The sequence below is a fragment of the Platichthys flesus genome, chromosome 7 (assembly GCF_949316205.1).
Source record: "Platichthys flesus chromosome 7, fPlaFle2.1, whole genome shotgun sequence".
Lineage (NCBI taxonomy): Eukaryota > Metazoa > Chordata > Actinopteri > Pleuronectiformes > Pleuronectidae > Platichthys > Platichthys flesus.
Window position 1 is genome coordinate 25,253,482 of NC_084951.1, and position 18,886 is coordinate 25,272,367.

Genomic DNA, 18,886 nt, shown 5'->3' on the forward strand with positions numbered 1-18,886 from the left:
AGGATCTGAATCTCCTCCATGTGAACTGGTCTCAATTAATACAGCATCATGGTTTTATAGTTGTCGTTTATACGTCAGATGGGTCAAATCTCAAAGAAATTGAAAGTTTCATGCAAAGAAAAATCGCGTCGTGGTGCAAATAGTTGTCAGAAACTCCACCGGGCATCTTTGATCACATTTTGGAGAATAAGAAAATCTGTTAACCTTGTCTTTTTGTTAAATATGAAGAAAGCAAGCCTGGCTTGGTCAAATGAAAATGAAATCCACCTACAGGCTCATTAAATACCACATCATTTTGTTTAGTCCATACATATACTTAAATTATCAATCCTGCAGCAAAGAAATACATAAATCACAAGTGAACAAGGTAAATCATGTTTATTGTTAATCATCTCATCTAAATTCCCCAAATCTAAAGACTGATAAAGATATGTTATGGTTTCCAGAGTCCAGCTGCTTTGGGCTCACTGGGATGAGGAGGCTGAATTAAACCAAACAGAGGTTTCCAGCTGTTTTAACAAACATGCAGTTCACCTAAATATGTATAAATTACTACGAGCATGAAATGTGTTTGCTTCTCTTCTCTCACACGACTGGAGACTCATCAGCAGCCGTTTCAGTAGCAGTGTCCGGCTGTGATTCTCCACCTGCTTCCTCTCCTCAGTGCTTCTCATTGACCTGAATCCTCTGAAGGCTCCAGTCTCTTTCAGGTCTCATGTCTTGCTCTCGGACGTGTCCTGGACGATCCCCTCCATGTCCACCGTGGACTCGAACACCTCGGTGACCAGCTGCGTCGGCTGCAGGACTTCTGCCACCGAGAAACTTTCCTCGGCCTCGACCGGTGCCAGGTTCGGATCTGACACCAGCTCCTCCATCACCGGGGCGCTGGACTCGATCACCACCCGCATGATGCAGCTGGAGCCGAGGCCTGCCCCTGCCGGCGAGGGGGCGGCCTCCTGGTTTGTGGTTTCCTGGAGGTCGCCGGGGTCAGGGCTGTGATCCGTCTGCTCGGTGGTCAGCGACACTCCCGCGGTCTTTGTTGAATCCTTCTCACCAGAACTTCCATCGACATCCTGCACGATCAGGTTCCTCAGCTTCCTCTGGCGGGGGTTGTAGTTCTCTGTGCGCTTGTGGATTTGAACGTGTCGTCTCAGATGAGCCTGGAAGAAAGAAACATTTACATATTCATGTATATTTTAGAGCTGAGATTACCAGTAAATGAATCAGATATTAAATCATATAATCATTTAATATCTGGTTCTAACTTCTACAATGTGAATATTTCTCAGGGATCTGTGATCGTCCTTTGAGTTTGAATATGACTGCTGCACAAACAGCTGTTCATCTGCTTATTATTCATAATATTAGAACCATATATACACAGAACCCAGAAGTCGAGACAGATAAAGTCACTTTTGTTGATGAGTCCAAGCCGCTGCTGCTACAGAGCTCGGGTCATTTGTTTAATCAGATTTTATTAATATTGAATATATCACACGTCCAGGTTCGACCCTGCCCTTCCTTAAACCCTGAACATCATTATTAGACAGATGTTTTTATAAAACCTTGTGTGATTCAGATCAATGTTAGGATGGATTAACAGATCATCAGAGGATTTATTAATAATAACAGTGAGTGAACCGACCTGTCGTGTGAACTTGTAGCCGCAGTCCAGGCACTCAAACTTCCTCATGCCCTTGTGGCGGCGCAGATGAACACGGAGCTGCTCCCTCGCTGGTGAAGAACCACATGAGCACCAGATTCATCAGGACTCAAAACACGACGTGTTCATCGCACACTGAACCAAGCAGGGCCCGTCTATCTGGATCTCTCACCTTTGAAGGTTTTGCCACAGATCTGGCAGCAGTGGGGTCGACCCTCCTCGTGCTTGCTGGCCTTGTGGCGGACGAGGGCGCCCTTCTCCGTGAACCGCTGCTCACAGACGTCGCAGCCGAAGGGACGCTCGCCGGTGTGCGTCCGGTGGTGCTTATCTAGACTGGCTGGTATTAAAGAGACAATCAGTACAACAAACAACAGCCAGGTGGCGCCATTACTCTCGCTGACAGAGGAATATTCAAAGCGGGAGGGAGGAAGGATGCTTAATGACCTTGAGTCCTGAAGGTTTTCCCACAGAGGTGACACTGGAACGGCTTCTCCCCGCTGTGGATCCGCAGATGCATGTTGAGGTTGTTCTTCTGGGAGAAGGCGTGGCCGCACAGGGTGCAGACGAACGGCCGCTCGTTCCTGTGAAGCACATCGAAAGAATAGACTCACTTCATCTGCACAGGGGTTTTCATTTGGTATTTTTCAACCTGGGCCCTATAATTTGGAATGTGGGTCTTTATATGAATGGATTCAGTCCAATAGATCACATGTCTCACTTTCAACCATGCAGCAGCTTGTTGTCTCTGCTCCCGTGATCTTGAATTTCATATTTATAGGAGCGCTCCCTTCCTACTCCACGATCTCCTGGACTAACTCTGAAAGTTTATCAACTCCCATTCGTTTACAAAGCCAACTTTGATGAGCATTGGGGTTAAATATGAAGTCGGCATTACTGTAATAAACAAGCCCCGCTCCACTACCTGTGAATGGCCTTGATGTGCATCTGCAGCCCGTTCCGACTGGACGCTCGATGGCCGCACTCCTCGCACACGAACGGCTTCTCCCCCCGATGTTTGGCTGCTTCGTGGACACGCAGCTCCGTCCGGGTCAGGAAGGTTTTGGGACACTGTGGACACTTAAGATGAAATGTTGTTTAAACAGAGTGGAAACAAGAAACTTAATTCAAGGCGAATGTGCAAGAAACTGAGTTTTACTGGTGTTTACAGGGTTCATTCACATTTTGACCAATGGATTTCCATGACTTTTCAATAACTTTAAACCAAATTTCCATGACCGAACATTTTGTGAAATCTCGGTGTATACGCAAAGAAGGGACAAAATGTAGTATTTAAACCTTAAATGACAAAAAACCCAAATATTCCTGCTTATATTTTAAGCGTATTTCTTTAAAAGCATATGATTTATTTAAAACTCAGCGTAAATGAGCGCCATGAATATATGAATATATCAAATTTCCATGACTTTTCCAGGCCTGGAAAAAGTCATTTTAAAATTCCATGACTTTTCCAGGTTTATCATGACCATAGGAACCCTGTACATAAAATATGAAAGATAATAAAAAAAGGAAGAGATATAAATATGTAAAAAGTATAGACGATATAAAAAGGTTGTAAATATATATATATATATATGGATGAACATGAATTGAATCCTTTCACTCTTATTATGTCACGGGGTGTTAAAGAAATAAAACATTAATATGAGTAATTGCAGGTACATGGAAATCCATTTCACTGCAGTAAAAGGTATTTCAAAGAAGTAAAGTTACACACTTGAAGTGTTATTTAGTGTGGACACGTGACCGTGAACAGAGGAACTCACAGCGTGTGGTTTGGGGTAACCGTGGACCTTCATCATGTGAATCGTCAGGTTCTTCTTGTACATGAATTGTTCAGCACACAATGAGCACTGTGTAAAAATAAAGACCACGTCAATGAAGATCGTTTTCTAAAACTCATTGTACAGTAGATATGATTTATTGTCGTCCGTGTGGGGGGGGGGGTGGGGTGGGCACCTTGTGGGGCATTTCTCCGGTGTGCGACACATTGTGTAGACGTAGCTGCTCTTTTCCTTCGAAGGTCTCGGAGCACGTCGAGCAGGAGTACGTCTGTAATCACAACAAACCACGAACACGAGTTTTACACTTTCATATGTGATGCAGACGTTTCTGGAGCTGAAACGGTTTGATTTCCTGACTCACCTGCACTCGAGCACAATCTCTGATCTCGTGTATTAAGAGATTCTCCTTCCTGAAGTACCTCTTCCCACATTTCAGGCAGCCGAAGGGCCGCTCGCCCGTGTGTCGCCTGGAAGAAAAGACACGTCAGTCGATTCCACAGTGACCTGGAGGGGTGGACACAGAGGAGACATATTTACCTGTTGTGGACTTTGAGGTAGTATTTGCTCTTGAAGGATTTGTCACAGGTGGGACACTGGACCGAGTCCTTCTTCGAGTCGTCCTCCGCGGCCTCGCCGTTCTCAGCTGTCTCCGTCTTCCTCTGGGCCCTGCGTCTCCGGGCCGTCGATGTGGACGAGCCTGAGGGGGGGGGCTCGGCCACGGGAACGTACTCCTCGTCCGAACCCTCGAAATCCCCCCCGTCCTCGTCTTCCTCCTCCAGCACCGGGTTCACACCCTCGTCCTCGTTTATGTCAATCTGCAGCTCGGTTGTCTGCAACGATAACAACCGTGTTAGTGTCGATCATTACTTGCACTTGTGGTTGCCTGTAGCAGCAAATACACAATCACAGTGAGGTGTGGCATGCTTCCTGTACATGTGTGTATTGTACCTCAGCTTCTACACTTGGCTGATCTGGATTTTGATTTCCCACGTCACCGCTTTCTTTCTCCGCAGGAATATGTGGGGCCTTGGTGCTGGGGACTTCAGGGGCCGTTACATCAGTGGGGGGGACCTCATCAGTCACCAGTCGCTTGGGGCCCTTCACTACACGACCAGAGCGGGTGGTGGTGGTCGCAGTGGTTGTGGTGGCTGGTTCAGGATCGAACCCAGAATCATCTCTTGTTACCACGACCAGGTTCTCGTCTTTGACCGGACCCTGAGGGGTCGTGTGTGACGGGGTCTTTCGAGGTCGGCCTCGTTTACGCTTGAGAGGAGCAGCAGGATCCACAGACGTTTCCTTGAACCGCTCACAGAGCAGAAGGGCGGCCGGCACACACAGGCTGGCGGCCGCGTGCTGCACCTTGTCCAGGTTCTCAGGATCCAGCTTCAGCTCCCCGGTGTAGAGGAAGTTGAGCAGCAGCTCCAGGCCGTCGTTGGGACACTCCTGGAGGTGGAGCTCCATGCACGGGGAGGCGGGCATGGGGGGGTGCTGGAACAGGTCACTGAAACAGGCCAGGATGTTGCGGTGGGCGAGGTAGACCAGCCCCCCTCCCACGTTCAACGCTGCATCACAGAACCTGCCTACCGCCCTCTGCTGGTTCAGGGAGGACAGGACCTGCTGGGCATGGTTGCTCTCTGCTGCAGGCATCCCTCCAGCTCCACTGATCACTGCTGCTGCATCAGACACACACACACACACACACACACACACACACACACACAACATCAATCTGTTTATTCACTGGAAAACTAAAAAAGCAGTTAACAACTATCACAATAATTCAGGATTATCCTTTTATTCTACTGTCTTAGATCCTTTGTGTAGGAACTCAAATTAGTTGTCCGTTAATCAATGAAGTTTATTGACAAAGACAAATCATGAACTAGTTTGATAAGGAATTCATTGTTAAAGTATTTTTAAAGCAAAGGAAAAGCTGATTTAATCTACTCGACTGCGACGATTAGCAGCTTTTAATTATCCTAAGAGTGAGTGAGCTGAGTTTTATCAGGTTTTACCTTTTAAATTATTAATTAAAATAACTAGAAAATCAATAATTAACCGTCCTTTACATTTATATCTAAGTACACAGGGAGCCAGTGGAAACCAGTTAAATCCATTATACAGTAACAGCGACACTTTCATTTTAATTTTCTTTCTTTTAAATGTCATTTTAACGCGTTCTTATGTTGCTTTTCTCTTATATGAATTACATTTTTACATGTTTTATTCTATTAGAATATTTTTATTTTATCAATATTATATGTAAAACACCTTTGAGCTGCATTTCTTATATTAAAGGTGTTATACGAATAAAGTTTGTTTTTCTTATTATTATAATACAGTCTTTACAAAAAAACTTGGCCAACAGACCTGGTTCTGATAAACAGTGGTGAAAGTAATAAAGTATTTACTCAAGTACTGCACTTTTACTTGAAGTACTGGCTGCAGATAAAAATGGCCCCTGCACTGTTTACAATGGTTCATAAAACCTGCAGACACATTTACTCCTTTTATAACACTGCATCTGATCTGATTACACATTCATCACGTGGCTTATTAAGAATACAGATTTATAGAATATTTTCCTGGCATCAGTGCATCTGCAGTTTTTAGTAAATATTAAAAATATCGGGTTACCTGTGCAGCTTCACGTTTATTTCCTTGCGCGGATCTTTAAAGACGCTCCCTTAGCGTGACACTCACCCGACAGCAGCATTTCCTCGCTCACATCTGCGGGAATCGAACCCAGCGCGATGATCGATTCCCCTTTATCGCCGAGCTGCAGCCGATCTGAGGTCAGCGCACGCAGGGGGAAACAAACAGCGCATAGCTTCGCTGCGTGCAGCTTGTTTTCGTTTCTTTTAGGCCCCTAAAAAACTGCAAACAGGAAGAGGAAGTGACGGTGTTTACCCGAGGATCTCCGGGAACAGTCGTTGTTGCCCATTATCAAACGCCGACATTCATTGCTATATCAAATAAATGACAGCAATTCAAATGATAATTACTGATTTAAATGATGTTTAGTGTTTTTTAATCTGATTTGTGATCAGTTTAAATAGATAAATACGGCTGAAAAATCACTTTAAAGTGTAAATAGGGAAACACCGGGTAAGGTCATGGTCGACCATCTGGAAGCTGCGTGTGTCTGCAGCTCACACATGTTAGCTAGCTCGTTAGCACCGCTGCGTTAGCACTTAGCCTCCTCCTGGGATTCACTCCAGTCAATAAATAACTCTTAACTCATCTTAAATCATAAAAGCGCTCATCCACATCCCGGCTGGGGTTTTGTATTTTTCACAACAAGCTGGGGGGTAAGTTCTCTCCACCGGAGTGCTACAGCAGGAGCTAGCCTAGCAGCTAATGCTAGTTTCCTGCTGCGACAGGCAGCTGAGGAAACTTCAAGCCTGGTTTTAAAACTAGAACTTTATCTGGCGCCTCGTGCATCTTTAGATTTGAAATGTTTGACCACTCGGACTCACACGTGGAGGAGTTAGAAGTTAACATGCTGCTGGGTTAGCATGGTTAGCTTAGCTGTGCACTGTTGTGACAATCAAGCTATCTGTGGCTTCCTGAGATAAATATATATATATTTATGAGTTTTGCAACCAACGACAGGTTTATTGTCGATTAATCTGCAGACAATTTTCTCCACTAACTGATTAGTGAATTGGTTAATGTGTCTAAAACACTTGTGCACATTCATGGTGTTTCTAGTAACCATGTGTCTAGAATGTCTGTCAAACTTCCAAAAATCAAAAAATCAAATTCAGTTTTATAGAGAGAACCTAGAACTCCTCATGTTTCAGGTGTTAAATGTATTTTCTTACATAATTATTCAATGATATTAACAGTGCATATTATATTATAGTTAATGGATTAATTGCTGCAGCCCTAATAATACAAAATATTGTGGAATAATTAGTAATAGATCTATTACTCATAGCTTTATTTGAGCTAATTTCAAATAAAACATAATTTTCTCAGCTGTTCCATGAAGATTTTTTTTTTTCTTCAGTTTTTTATCGTAGGTTTTTTGTTGTTTTTTATTTTCAATAATTGAACAAAACCAGACGTCTGAAATCACCCAGGATTCAAGATTTACATTACATCCAGCTCTCAAATAGATAAATAAGATGTAAACAGACATCAGAATTATTACACATATTGTATTAAATTGCTCTATTGAGAACACATGAATATAACTGACATTAACTGACTCAACAGAGTGTATTGCACATCTTGTTCCCTCGGAGACGCTGCACCGTTTTGCTAATTCTCTGCCTCTCTGTTTTTGCAGGCTCCCCCCTTAGTTTCTTTTCGGCTCCCTCATGAGTAATTGTTGATAAGAGAAAATGAAGGTGAAGAAAACGGCACAGGTCAAGGGCCCCGGCAAGTCTCAGAAGTGGAAAGATGTGAGGGGTAAACGGAGCCGGCCTCCCGTCAGCTCCTCTCAGCTCAGCTCGTCTCCGGTCATGGCCAAGATGGTGAAAGAGCACAAGGCCACCGTGAAGAAGAAACCCTCGGTCAAGAGGCTGCAGACTAAAGCCAAGTCTGTGTCTGACTCTAAGAAAAACACTGCACAGGCTGCACTGACGAAGACCTACAGTCAGGCCAATGGAAGTGCAGCATTCACAATGGACAACGAGTCCGACGACTCTCAGGAGTGGAAGGAGTATTCCCAGGCTGTTCACAGGAACGGCGTGGGGGCCGAGGCGGACACGGAGGATTTCCGACCGGGTCGACTGGAGGGAGAGGCGCTGCACTACTGTGCAGAGCGGGATGATCAGCAGAACCACGCAGTGCTCGTCATGCAGATGGATCAGGTATGAGTCAGGATACTTCACCTAGTCACAACACTCCAGTGCATTTCTTCAACTGATCACAACCATGTCCTCCTGCAGAACCTGTGTTTCCGGGGGAAGTGCTTCCTGACCTGCCTGTATGGTCGTGTAGAAGTCATGGGCTTCACTATCGAAGAGGGCCAGCAGTCGTATCCGCTCTTCTCCCCCGCCTCACATTGTCCACTGACCATCAGTGCCGTGGAAAGTTCTGCTAACTCCAGGGATCACAGTACTGAGGCGTCACACATCCTCCGGAAGTATCTGTCAACAGGTAACATCCACTCTCCTATTAGTTATTGTCAATTCATCTTCAGAAAGTTTTCTCCACTAACTGATTAGTGTATTGTTTAATGTGTCTAAAACACTTGTGCACATTCATGGTGTTTCTAGTAACCATGTGTCTAGAATGTCTGTCAAACTTCCAAAAGTCAAAAAATCTAATTCAGTTTTATAGAGAGAACCTAGAACTCCTCATGTTTCAGGTGTTAAATGTATTTTCTTACATAATTATTCAATGATATTAACAGTGCATATTATATTTTAGCTAATGGATTAATTGCTGCAGCCCTAATAATAAAAAATATTGTGGAATCATTAGTAATATATCTATTACTCATAGCTTTATTTGAGCTAATTTCAAATAAAACATTAGTGTTTTTTGTATCTAGTTGTGTACTAGGAAGAGACAAAGAGTCTCTTGTTTGTTGAACTATATTTTTCTTGACTGTCTTTTGCAGCATCTCAGAAGAAGTTGCTGAAAAGCGTAACGTCCCGCTCGTCCATCATCCTGCTGGAGCCCATGGAGACGCCTCTGACGCGGTTTCTGTCGAGCTTCAAAGAGCTCAATGAGTTGTTCAGCCCCCCGATGGTAAGGAAACTGATTTTTTTTTTTACGTTTTCTTCTCATATAATATCACAAAATGTTTCTGTCAGAGTTGACTAACTGAAGCTTTTCCCCTCTGCCTCGTTCGTAGAGTGAACTGGTGTCGGCCGTTCTCGACACTCCCCTCAATGGTTTGGGAATGATTCCTCTGGTGAGCACCGTCGAGGGCCTGAAGTTGTCAAGGAGCCACAGAGAAGCTCTGACCTCAGTGGTCAGCGCCTGCAAAGGTGAGTCCCTGGGAGACATGGAATTCTAATTGTGTAAACGTGAGGAAACCTTGTGTCTGGAGACTTTAATGAAGCTGTCCTGGTTATATGTTCCTCTTTGAAAGTGGCAAAGATCTGTCTTAAAGTCAGTTTGTCCCAAAGGCTTCATCAGTGCAGTGAAACTCACAATATGTCTGAGCTCGATGATCCAAGAAGCAAACAGAACCAGGTCAATAAACCATTAAGCACTTAATGAACCAACTTGAAGCTGCTTAGGAGAATCGTTTTGTGTTAAAACCCTTTACAGGTCCAGCTCAAAAGATTAACTACAGTGGACAAGTTCAATTTAGATATTAGATATTCCAAGTCTCCTTGAAAGCATCCTTCAGCTCGTCTGTATTCATCATTTTATCAGAATGATTTGATGAATAACTGAACCAGCCTGAGAGAAACCGAGCTGCCAGAAGAGGCTGCTGTTGTGTCAAGGCAACACAGGATGTCTTAAAGGAGCAGTCCACAGTTTCAACTGTTACACACTAGATATTAATGTTGGCGGGCCTCCAGTTACCATCTACTGGTGCAGAGTTGCATTTAAACCATTAAAGGGTAGTTTTTTTTTAACGACCTTTAAATATTATATAATTTAGGGAGTGAGATAAGCTGCTGGAGTGAGACGCTAAGGTTTCAAACAAGTTTTAAATCCCTCGCGGTGACAGCCTGTGAGAAAACAAAAAATCCTTTTAATTTTTTAATAACTAAAACTGTTTTCAGCAGTTTCACCGTTCATATTTTAGCTTTGGAGCAGTTGTCATCTTTGAATAAAACCATGTACTGTATGAAACAGACTGAAGTCAACAGATCTATGTGTTCAAATCCCATTTAATGGACACCTGTCTGTTGTTCGTAGGGGACATGGATGGTTGTGCAGTTATCCTCGTATGTGGAACAAAGAATGTGGGAAAGTCGTCATTTATCCGAACCCTCATCAACACTTTACTAAATCAGTAAGTTCTATTAATATTAAAACATTATTTCTTCCTTAGTATAAAACGTATGTCCATATTTTGTGATGTATCTTAAGTTTGTATGTCAAGATTATTTGTTATTTTTGAATCGTGATGTGGTTGTTGATATGATCTCTGTGCATTACAGTACTTAACTTTGTTATAGAGGCCGATACAGTCAAAATATGAGATAATAATACGATCTGTCGTTTGTCTGTTTGTGTGTCTGCAGCACCACGTGTGTAGATTATTTGGAAGGCGACCTGGGTCAAACAGAATTCACCCCCGCTGGTTGTCTGTCGTTGTCAGTTGTCAGTGAACCACTTCTAGGTAGGTTTATTAACCCCATCACCTCCCACACATCTTCAGCTGCAGCTCATTCTACTCTACTAAATCTAACCCAAAAGATCAACTCCTCCTGTAATATCATATTTTTATTCCATATTCCTGTACTGTGGATTGGGAGATTCACCCTGACTGGTTTTTCAGGTCCACCCTTCACTCACCAGCGCTCTCCAGAGCACATGATCTACTACGGTCAGTCGTCCTGCGAGTCGAACCTGGACCGGTACCTGGAGTCCCTGAAGTCCTTGTGGCGCCGACGCCCCCAGAGCAGAGAAACCCCCGTCATTATCAACACCATGGGCTGGGTCAAAGGTCAGCAGAGAACCACCATGGCGAGTTGTGAATGCACTGGTTGTAATGGTGTCTGAGTGTTTGTTCTCTTTGTGTTCCACAGGATTCGGGTTCGAGCTGCTCGTGGACATGATCCGCTTCTTCCCGGTCTCCCACGTCGTCCAGCTCGGTCACAGCGGGTTGACCCAGTGTCCCGTCCTCAGTCCAGAGTTCCTGAGGACGGCACACGGCTTCCAGACGCACCCCCCAACCCAGACCGCTCTGGAGGAGTTCACAGAGAGCCACAGTCCCCCCCGAAGCTACACTCACCTCATTGTGCAGTCTGAGTTTCAAGGGGTGGCGCGTCAAGGGACAGCGTGAGTTCACCTCATCGGCCTGTGATTCAGTAGGGAAGCTTTGATTTAGTCTCTTGTGTGTTATTTATTTATTGTGTGTGTTTGTGTGTTTGTTGTGCGTGACAGGAAACACCAGCGCAGCAATGAGCACAGAGAGCTGTCCTTGCTGGCCTACCTGAGTCAGCTGCAGTCTCCTGATCCTGGACCAGTTAGGCCTCTACACAGCCTCACCCCTTACCAGGTACATGACCAAGATGATTCAGCATCCTCCTCTGTGCACTCTCCTCTCATCACGTGATACAACTGTTTATTATGTACACATTCTGTTTGCTTTTGTTTTTATTGTCTTTTTATCAGTTCGATTCTCCTGTCGACCTCGTTTTTACTTGTCTGATGCTGTAAGTGAATTTCCACATTGTGCGGATCAGTAAAGCATTAACTTATCTTAACACCTCAGCCCTTTACTCTCCACATGATGAGCTTTGAGTTTGTTTTTTACGTTTCTGTTTGTTGTGTGGATCAAACAAATGAGTAACTGACAGGATGGAGTCAGTCGGATCCTCACAGTTTCCCCTCTGCACCCTCAGGTGCCGCACTCAGCCGTGGCTCTAGGCGTGATCCACTGCGAGGTGATGCCCGGTCACATGTTCTATGCGGCCAATGCCTCCCTGGTGGGGCTCTGCTGTCTGGCCGAGAAGATCACGAGCAGAGGAGGTCCGGTCCTGTTGTCCCAGGCTCCCATCTGTCCCTGTGTGGGCTTCGGTACGTAAGCTGCTCCGTGCTGGGCCCTCGGGCTTCTTGTCACTTCAGATCAAACTCTCCGTTCGGATTCGCAGAAGACACGAGAACCTTGTGTGGTTTGATTCCAGGATGTTCTTCCTGTGATTCAAAGGTTTCACCGACCTCGTGTGACAAAGTCAATCAGCTGTGTTTGTGTGTTTGTGTGTTGCAGGTGTGCTTCGAGGTATCGACATGGCCCGAGGTCTGTACCTCCTGCTGACGCCTGTAGATCCCTCCGTCCTGCGCAAGGTCAACTGTCTCCTGCTGGGAGCCATCTCGCTGCCTTTCTTCGTCCTCACAACTCAGGTCAGAGGACATGAAATACACACCTCTCTTCAAGCAACATTACACTTTGTACAACAAACACATGAAGGGATGGGTCAGTGTGAAGCTTTCTGCCGAGCCGAGTTCACACCACACGACTTTCAAAGTACACGTGGTACACCTAACTTCCTGTTGCAGTCACTAACACTTCCTGTGTGTGTGTTTCAGTCTGACCTTGAGGGGGAGAAGCCGTACGTCACAGCTGACTACAGCTTCGATCTGACCGGGGCAGGGAAGCTGCGAGTCTTCAAGGGCCTGACGAGGCCCAGTCAGATCGGGATGTAAGGACTTTTTCTAGAGAAGCTTCACTTCATCGCCTGTTTCCCTTCTGGACCGGGGGCCGAGGCAGACCCGGCCAGCACTGGCCTTTTGACTGGACAGAACCGAGGTGGAGTCCGGACACTTTTTCTTCTTCTCTCATTTCACGAAGCTGCAAGGGGGGGGGACTGGGACTCTGGAGGAGACGGCAGCCGGACGCCGTGAAGGTGTCACATGACCGATGATCTCACACCGTGTAGTTACAGCTCCAGTTGATGTATTTTATCTGTGGGTGACATTCCAAAAAAATGAAAACTGCCACAAATTAAAACGAGAAAACAACTTTTGTTCAGACTTCTTGTTTTCAGGTGCTTTTTATTTTTTACCCTGTTTCACTAGTGGTTGTTTGTTTTAAGGTCATAACTCACAATCCATGTAGATCTCAATCCAACGATGGCTTTTTAACCAGTGTAGTCTCTGATTCACCCAGTAGCTCCTTCATGTTTTTATTGAGTTTTATTATGGAGTAAAATGTTCTCTACATTATTTATGTGTACATCCGACCCCAGTTGACACGGCAGAGTGACGAGGGATCTTTCACGTGATGTCATCTGTAAATCTGACAGATTAACACACGAAAGAAGACGGTTTTTGTCGGAACTATGTTTTATTATGTTAATCTGAAAAACTGCTTCCACTGTTGTTATTGTGTTAAACGTTCACTCGAGTGTTTTTGTAAATATTCACAGGCTCATGTGGGATCGAGATTTAAAAAAAGAATAAAGATCATTTTGTGTATTGGGGCTGCGACTCGTGCCACCGGGGGGGCAGAACAAATACTGATTGAGGTATTTCTCATATACAGGAAGTGTCGAGGATTTGAAAAAGTGAAGTGAAGTCAAAACAGACGCCTTCATTGTAAGAGTCCTAAAAGCAAATGAAGGTTAATGTAAGAAATGACTCGCACCACGACAGACTGACCTCCTCGTTATCTGCCTTGAGGAACCGGAGGAGGACGGGGGGGGGAAGCTCGGTCGTAAACAACCACACACTCTGTGGAGAATTGCTAATTTGTTAAGTGGGCTGTTTTAACGTCGCCCCCCCCCCCCCCCCCCCCCCCCGTGCTGCTCTTTGTTCCCTGTTCCCCGCCTCTTCATTGAGGGCGGCTGCATACAAACACAGCACAGCGGCGTTTTGGCCGAGTCATTGTTTTGGCTTTGTCATGTCAGATGTTTTCCCATAGACCTCATGCAAACCACAGAGAGATCCCAGTGCAGCGTGGTCCCCGGGCGAACATTGACGTTAGAGCATTTAGAGCCACAGAGAAAAATCCTCTGACGCTCTGATGTGGAGGATTTATAATTCATTGACCCCTTTAGGATTCACATGATGCAGCAGACGTGTGTGTGCAACCTTCAAAATGTCTGTTTAAGTAAAGAATTTTAAAGTTATCTGAGAGAGCACATACATAGATCAAATGGAGCCTAAGGGGTATTAATGTTCAAAAGCAGAATTAGTTGATGATTAAACATATTTTTGTCTCAGTTTTGCAGATTTGTTGTTGGAAACTGATCATTTAGAGTTTGGGGACTTTTGATTGAACTAAAAAAGCTGCGTAAAGACTTAAACTTAGACTTAATACAGACATTCTTATAATTTGTTTTAATAAATCACTAACTGGTAATTTAAGAAAATAACCAACAGACTACTGGATCATGGCAATGGTTGATAAATGCACCTTTTAACAGGACTTGGGCTACATTTCAAATATTGTTCAGCTGCTGCTCCGACCAGGATCATGATTTTTCTCATGTAACCTGTCACACAAGGGAAAGACCCTATCAGTGAAACATCATCTCTGCTCAGATCCCCACGTCCAGTTCCAAAACATAAGTGGATTATTTTATCATGATATGTTTTGGTTTTGGGAGAAACGTGACTTCAAAGATCAGCTTTCGATTCAAACTTCCTGTTTCTCCCAGTTTTTGTGTAAGTTTCACACTGGATTCAGTCAATGTGGGATAATCTGATTTAACACGAGTTCATTCAGAAAAATGCAGCTTGAAACATTGAATTCAAACTGATATATGTATTAAAGCGCAGAAAGAGCAACGTGTTTCTGGAGCCTCTGGGACCCGGGGCCCCTGGAGCAGTTACCTGCCTTGTTGTGTCTTTTATTCCTAACTTCATTTGTCGTCTTCTTCCCTCTGACGTCTTCTGATTGACAGGACGGACGTCTGAATGTGCATGAGAACACACGCCCCCCCCCCCCGAGGTCAGGCAGGTAAAAGACCCCCCCCCCCCAACACACACACACACACTTTCTAAATGTGACCACCACACTGACAGAGACAAGACAATGAGCTGCTGGGAGTTTGTTTCCATGCTTTACTGGTCCTGTTGGGTTTTAATGCTCATTAAGTGTCATCTAATGGTTATTTGGTCTATTTATGGTAATTTTGTCTAATTCTTTGTGTCTTCATGGTCAGTTTTCATATTGTAGTTGTTAAATGTCCTTCTTTTGTCATCATGGTTGTCTTGTCTCATTTTGTGAAACATTTTGTGTCTCTAAGGTCGTTTGGTGTCATTTGTCTCGTTTACTTGTCCTTGTGGTCATTATTCATATTGTTGTAGTTGTTAAATGTTTCTCTCTTGTTGTTATTCATCTCTTCACGATCATCTATCAACATCTTCATGGTTGTTTTGTGTTGTCATTTTCTTTTTATTTTGTGTGTCTTTGTGTTAATTTTTCATATTTCTGTTGTGGGTACATGTATCTTTATGGTTGTTTCATGTCTCTTGATGGTCTCTTTGTGTCCTGGGTCATTTTGTGTCTCTGTTCATTTGGTGTCTCTTTGTTGTGTCTCTGCCTTTTTCATTTTCATTCTGAGACTATGTCTACATCCTGTTGTGTTGTTCTGCATCTCTTTATGGTGGTTTTGTGTTTCTTAACTGTTACTTTTTGTCTCCTTGTGGTCATATTGTGACTTTGTCAACAATTTTTAAAACCTGTTTATGGGAGTTGTGTGTCTCCTCGTTGTTTTGCACCTCTCTGTGGGGCATTCATGTTCATTCTCATGTGTTTATGGGAGCTGTGTGTCTCTTTGTGGTGTTTTTTTGTGTCTTTATTATCATAATGTATCTATTTAAGCTCATGTTGTCTTATTGTGTTGATTTTCCATCTGTTTATGGGAGTTTTTTTTTAAAGCCATTAGTCTCTTTGTGGTATTATTGTGTCTTTGTGGTTGTGTTTTCTCTCTACATTGTCATTGTGTATCTATTTAAGATCATGCTGTCTCTTTGTGTTCATTTTTATTTCTCCATGGGGCTTTGTGTCTCTGTTGTCATTTTGTGTCTTTATGTTCATGTTCATCTTTCTCTACATTGTCATTGTGTAACCAGTCATGCTCTTATTGTCTTTTTGCGATCATTTTTACATCTGTTTATGGGAGTTGTGTGTCTACTTGTGGTTGTATTTTGTCTCTGTGTGGTTGGTTTCTGTCTCTTTATTGTCATATTGTGTGTATTTAACCACACGCTGTCTTTTTGTGTTAATTTCTCATCTGTTTCTGGGAGTTGTGTGTCTCTCTGTTGTTGTTTTTCATCTCTTTGTTGCAGCTTTGTGTCTCTATTTTTCCCTCACTGACTTTGAAACTATTATCAGTCCCTTCATACCGAGGCTCTGGCCCCGGGGCCCCCACGCTGACCCCTCGGGGTCCCGGGTTGGGGGGTGGGGGGGGCCTGCACCTCGTTGTAAATCCGTCCAATGCCTGAACGCGCTTTGGACACAGGATCCGTGCGCGCCTCTGCTGTGCGCACGGTGCCTCTGTGGCGCCTCCAGCGGCCGCGGTGCGTCCCTGTGCACAGCCTCCGCATCCTTTGTGGGTCCAGGTTGTGTGAATGAATGGAGCCGACGGTGGAGCTGAGGAGGCGGCGAGACGACGCGGGCGAGCGGACGATATGTTTCCAACTCCGGCTGCGGGTGGAGCGGAGCCGCTGATCCACGGGAACCCGTCCGCGCACGGAGGCGCAGCCGCTAAGGCCCCCGAGGAGCAGGAGCAGAGGAAGGTTTCCCCCCGCGCGTAATCTGTGGATTCCTGCGCCGACACAGCTCCTCTAATCAACATTGTTCCACCGGGACGTCGACGGCTCTTTTCTTCGCGTGCGTGCAGCCAGCAACAGGTTCTCCACTGCGTCCTGCTCCCAGTAGCAGCTGCTGGGGAACTTCTCCTCGTGTGAACCCGAGGGATCCGTGTTTTGGTGTTTTTGTGTGTTTTTGTTTTCCCTGGCCACTCTTTTTTTCTCCGTGCGTCCACCGAGCAGCAGCTTTGTGCTCACAGCCGGGCAGAGTGTGCAGGAGCCGGGTGCACTGCGAGCCAGAGGAGGGCGACAGGACCGGGACACGATGCGTAAAAGTTAATTAAACGCTGCTGGGTGATTAATAGAAACACACGCAGACAGACAGACACACACACACACGCTGGAGGAGCTGCTGCAGAGGATTGTGTTCCAGGAAGGATTGTGTGGACCTCGATGGTTCCAAACAAGTGGACCATGAATTCAGTTCTGCACAAGTCGCCACCGAGGAGCTGGCTCGGTCTCAGATTACGAATCAGTGAGTAAACATTCACGAAGTCCCTTTTCCTATCAATGCCACTGTCATCATCATCTTCTTCCTCTGTGAAGCTGACGAGAAATTAGTCACCTGCAGGAGGAACATCCTGGTTCCTCCTGCAGGAACTGATCTGCTCTCACATCTTTGTTCCAAGCTTTTCCTCCAATCTTCAAAGTCCATGCGTGGATTTGGCAAGTGACCTGATCAATTAACCCAGCTGGAGGCACAGAGGCATTTCCAGTCAGTTCAGTCTGATCTAAAGTGCCCCCCCCCCCCCCCTGATCGCGGCTCAGCTCTGCAGCTGAACACTCAGATGATACACATCACCTCCTGTAAATCCCCCCCCCCCCCCCCCAAAGACCTGCCATCTGTCCTCCTCTCTCATCTGCAGCTCATTATTCAGATCAAAGTTAAAGTTGTTATATCTGTAGTCTTGTTTACGGCTGGAAGTGACTCATTTTATTCACTAATTGATTAATGTGCAGTTAAAAAAAAAGTGTGACAAAGGTTTATTCTTCTTTCCTACACCACGCATTAAAAGTTAGTTAGTTCTGTCCAAACAAACACAGATAATGGGGGTTTAAAGGTCCTTAAATGAAACTTAGGTACTTGTGCCATTTCAAACTATAACTACTCACCTGCTCAACATGATGTATTTAAAGTTAGTTTTGTCCAAAGAAAAACAGGTAAATGTTGATATTGGAGAAGCCTTCCTGATCAATAGTCTCATTTTCGTCAAACTACAACTTTCCACAGGAGCAAACTAAAGTTGTAATCTCTCTCTCGGGGTTCACACGTGTGACGTGCAGAGGGTTCACAGGTTCCTACGGTAAGCAACGAGAGAATGGAGTTAAAGTTTAGCAGCCTTAATTGGTTAATTGGTTGAGTCTGGAACCCCTCGGTGTGTTCCAGGCCACCGGAGTCTTAAGCCCGTCTTAAAAACACGGGTCTAATCCGGGACCAGATGTCTCGTCTGGTCTCCGTCCACTTCTGAAAAACAAAAAACAGAGCGAATGAATCTCAGCTCGGTGATTCAGTGTTCATGGTGTCAGAGTAGAAGCATGAAGGAAACATGAAGAACACATGATGCGTGTTTTGATTCATCATCTCAGGCACTGACGACTTCTCGTGTTCAAATATCCTGCGAGTTCTGCTGCAGGTAAATGGAAGATAAGTGACAAAATAGTGGCCTGTAATCACACTAGTGATCCAACAAGTCTTAAGCTATGTTATTAATTGACAATCGATTAATTGTTTAGTTTAGTAAAATGTCCGGGATTAAAAAAAGAGGTTGATCACAGTCAACCAGAGTCGAGGGGAAGTTTTGTTTTTGTCCAAACAGCTCAAAGCCAAACACTTCAGTTTACAGTGATTTAAGTTTGCACATTTAAATATATTTGAAATGATTTAGATATTTATAAATCAATCAATAGTATCTCATCAATTAAGTGATTCATCAACTAACTGCTGCAGCTTTGAATCTCAACCAAAGGTCCATTTAGAAGCTGTTGGAATTAGCTCCTGCAGGATTTTCTCATG

General features: G+C 44.6%; 3 protein-coding genes across 7 annotated transcripts in view; 2 read left to right on the forward strand and 1 right to left on the reverse strand.

Annotated features, from left to right (window-relative positions):
• Positions 1–363: 363 nt before the first annotated feature.
• Positions 364–6,301, reverse strand: zbtb48 (zinc finger and BTB domain containing 48). 3 transcript variants are annotated; one of them, XM_062391375.1, is made up of 11 exons: positions 6,169–6,301; positions 4,414–5,138; positions 4,003–4,295; positions 3,827–3,932; positions 3,641–3,733; positions 3,448–3,534; positions 2,586–2,740; positions 2,108–2,244; positions 1,836–2,000; positions 1,646–1,734; positions 364–1,160 (listed from the first exon to the last, which is right to left on the reverse strand). In XM_062391375.1, exons 1-11 carry the CDS (start codon positions 6,179–6,181, stop codon positions 714–716), a joined length of 2,310 nt encoding a protein of 769 aa, XP_062247359.1. In that variant the 5' UTR covers positions 6,182–6,301; the 3' UTR covers positions 364–713. The 3 variants fall into 3 exon arrangements, with proteins under 3 accessions (XP_062247359.1, XP_062247360.1, XP_062247361.1); XM_062391376.1 differs by having other exon boundaries at positions 4,414–5,135; positions 6,169–6,297; XM_062391377.1 differs by having other exon boundaries at positions 6,103–6,237.
• On the forward strand, positions 6,194–13,086 carry nol9 (nucleolar protein 9). Of its 2 annotated transcripts, none has more exons than XM_062391379.1 (13): positions 6,194–6,260; positions 7,763–8,288; positions 8,367–8,577; positions 9,044–9,174; positions 9,281–9,416; positions 10,303–10,399; positions 10,632–10,729; positions 10,889–11,056; positions 11,139–11,391; positions 11,497–11,611; positions 11,958–12,132; positions 12,323–12,456; positions 12,643–13,086. In XM_062391379.1, the coding sequence occupies exons 2-13, from the start codon at positions 7,818–7,820 to the stop codon at positions 12,757–12,759; spliced, it is 2,106 nt and encodes a 701-aa protein (XP_062247363.1). In that variant the 5' UTR covers positions 6,194–6,260; positions 7,763–7,817; the 3' UTR covers positions 12,760–13,086. The 2 variants fall into 2 exon arrangements, with proteins under 2 accessions (XP_062247363.1, XP_062247362.1); XM_062391378.1 differs by lacking the exon at positions 6,194–6,260 and adding an exon at positions 6,577–6,776.
• Positions 13,087–16,636: 3,550 nt separating this feature from the next.
• Positions 16,637–18,886, forward strand: part of plekhg5b (pleckstrin homology domain containing, family G (with RhoGef domain) member 5b) — a 60,580-nt gene continuing 58,330 nt past the window's right edge. Inside the window, exon 1 of one of the 2 annotated variants that reach the window (XM_062391843.1) lies at positions 16,637–17,347. In XM_062391843.1, the coding sequence (XP_062247827.1) occupies positions 17,266–17,347 (82 nt within the window). In that variant the 5' untranslated portion in view covers positions 16,637–17,265. The remainder of the gene's footprint in view (positions 17,348–18,886) is intronic. The other variant, XM_062391844.1, reaches the window with a different exon arrangement.

Excerpts from the sequence above, each read along its gene's own strand:
- nol9 (XM_062391379.1), top strand. The coding sequence starts at position 7,818 with ATGAAGGTGAAGAAAACGGCACAGGTCAAGGGCCCCGGCAAGTCTCAG. Across the intron at positions 11,392-11,496 it reads GTGGCGCGTCAAGGGACAGC|GAAACACCAGCGCAGCAATG; the intron begins GTGAGTTCACCT and ends TGTGCGTGACAG. Across the intron at positions 12,457-12,642 it reads TCTTCGTCCTCACAACTCAG|TCTGACCTTGAGGGGGAGAA; the intron begins GTCAGAGGACAT and ends TGTGTGTTTCAG.
- zbtb48 (XM_062391375.1), bottom strand. Across the intron at positions 4,296-4,413 it reads AGCCAAGTGTAGAAGCTGAG|ACAACCGAGCTGCAGATTGA; the intron begins GTACAATACACA and ends TTATCGTTGCAG. Across the intron at positions 3,933-4,002 it reads TACCTCAAAGTCCACAACAG|GCGACACACGGGCGAGCGGC; the intron begins GTAAATATGTCT and ends CTTTTCTTCCAG.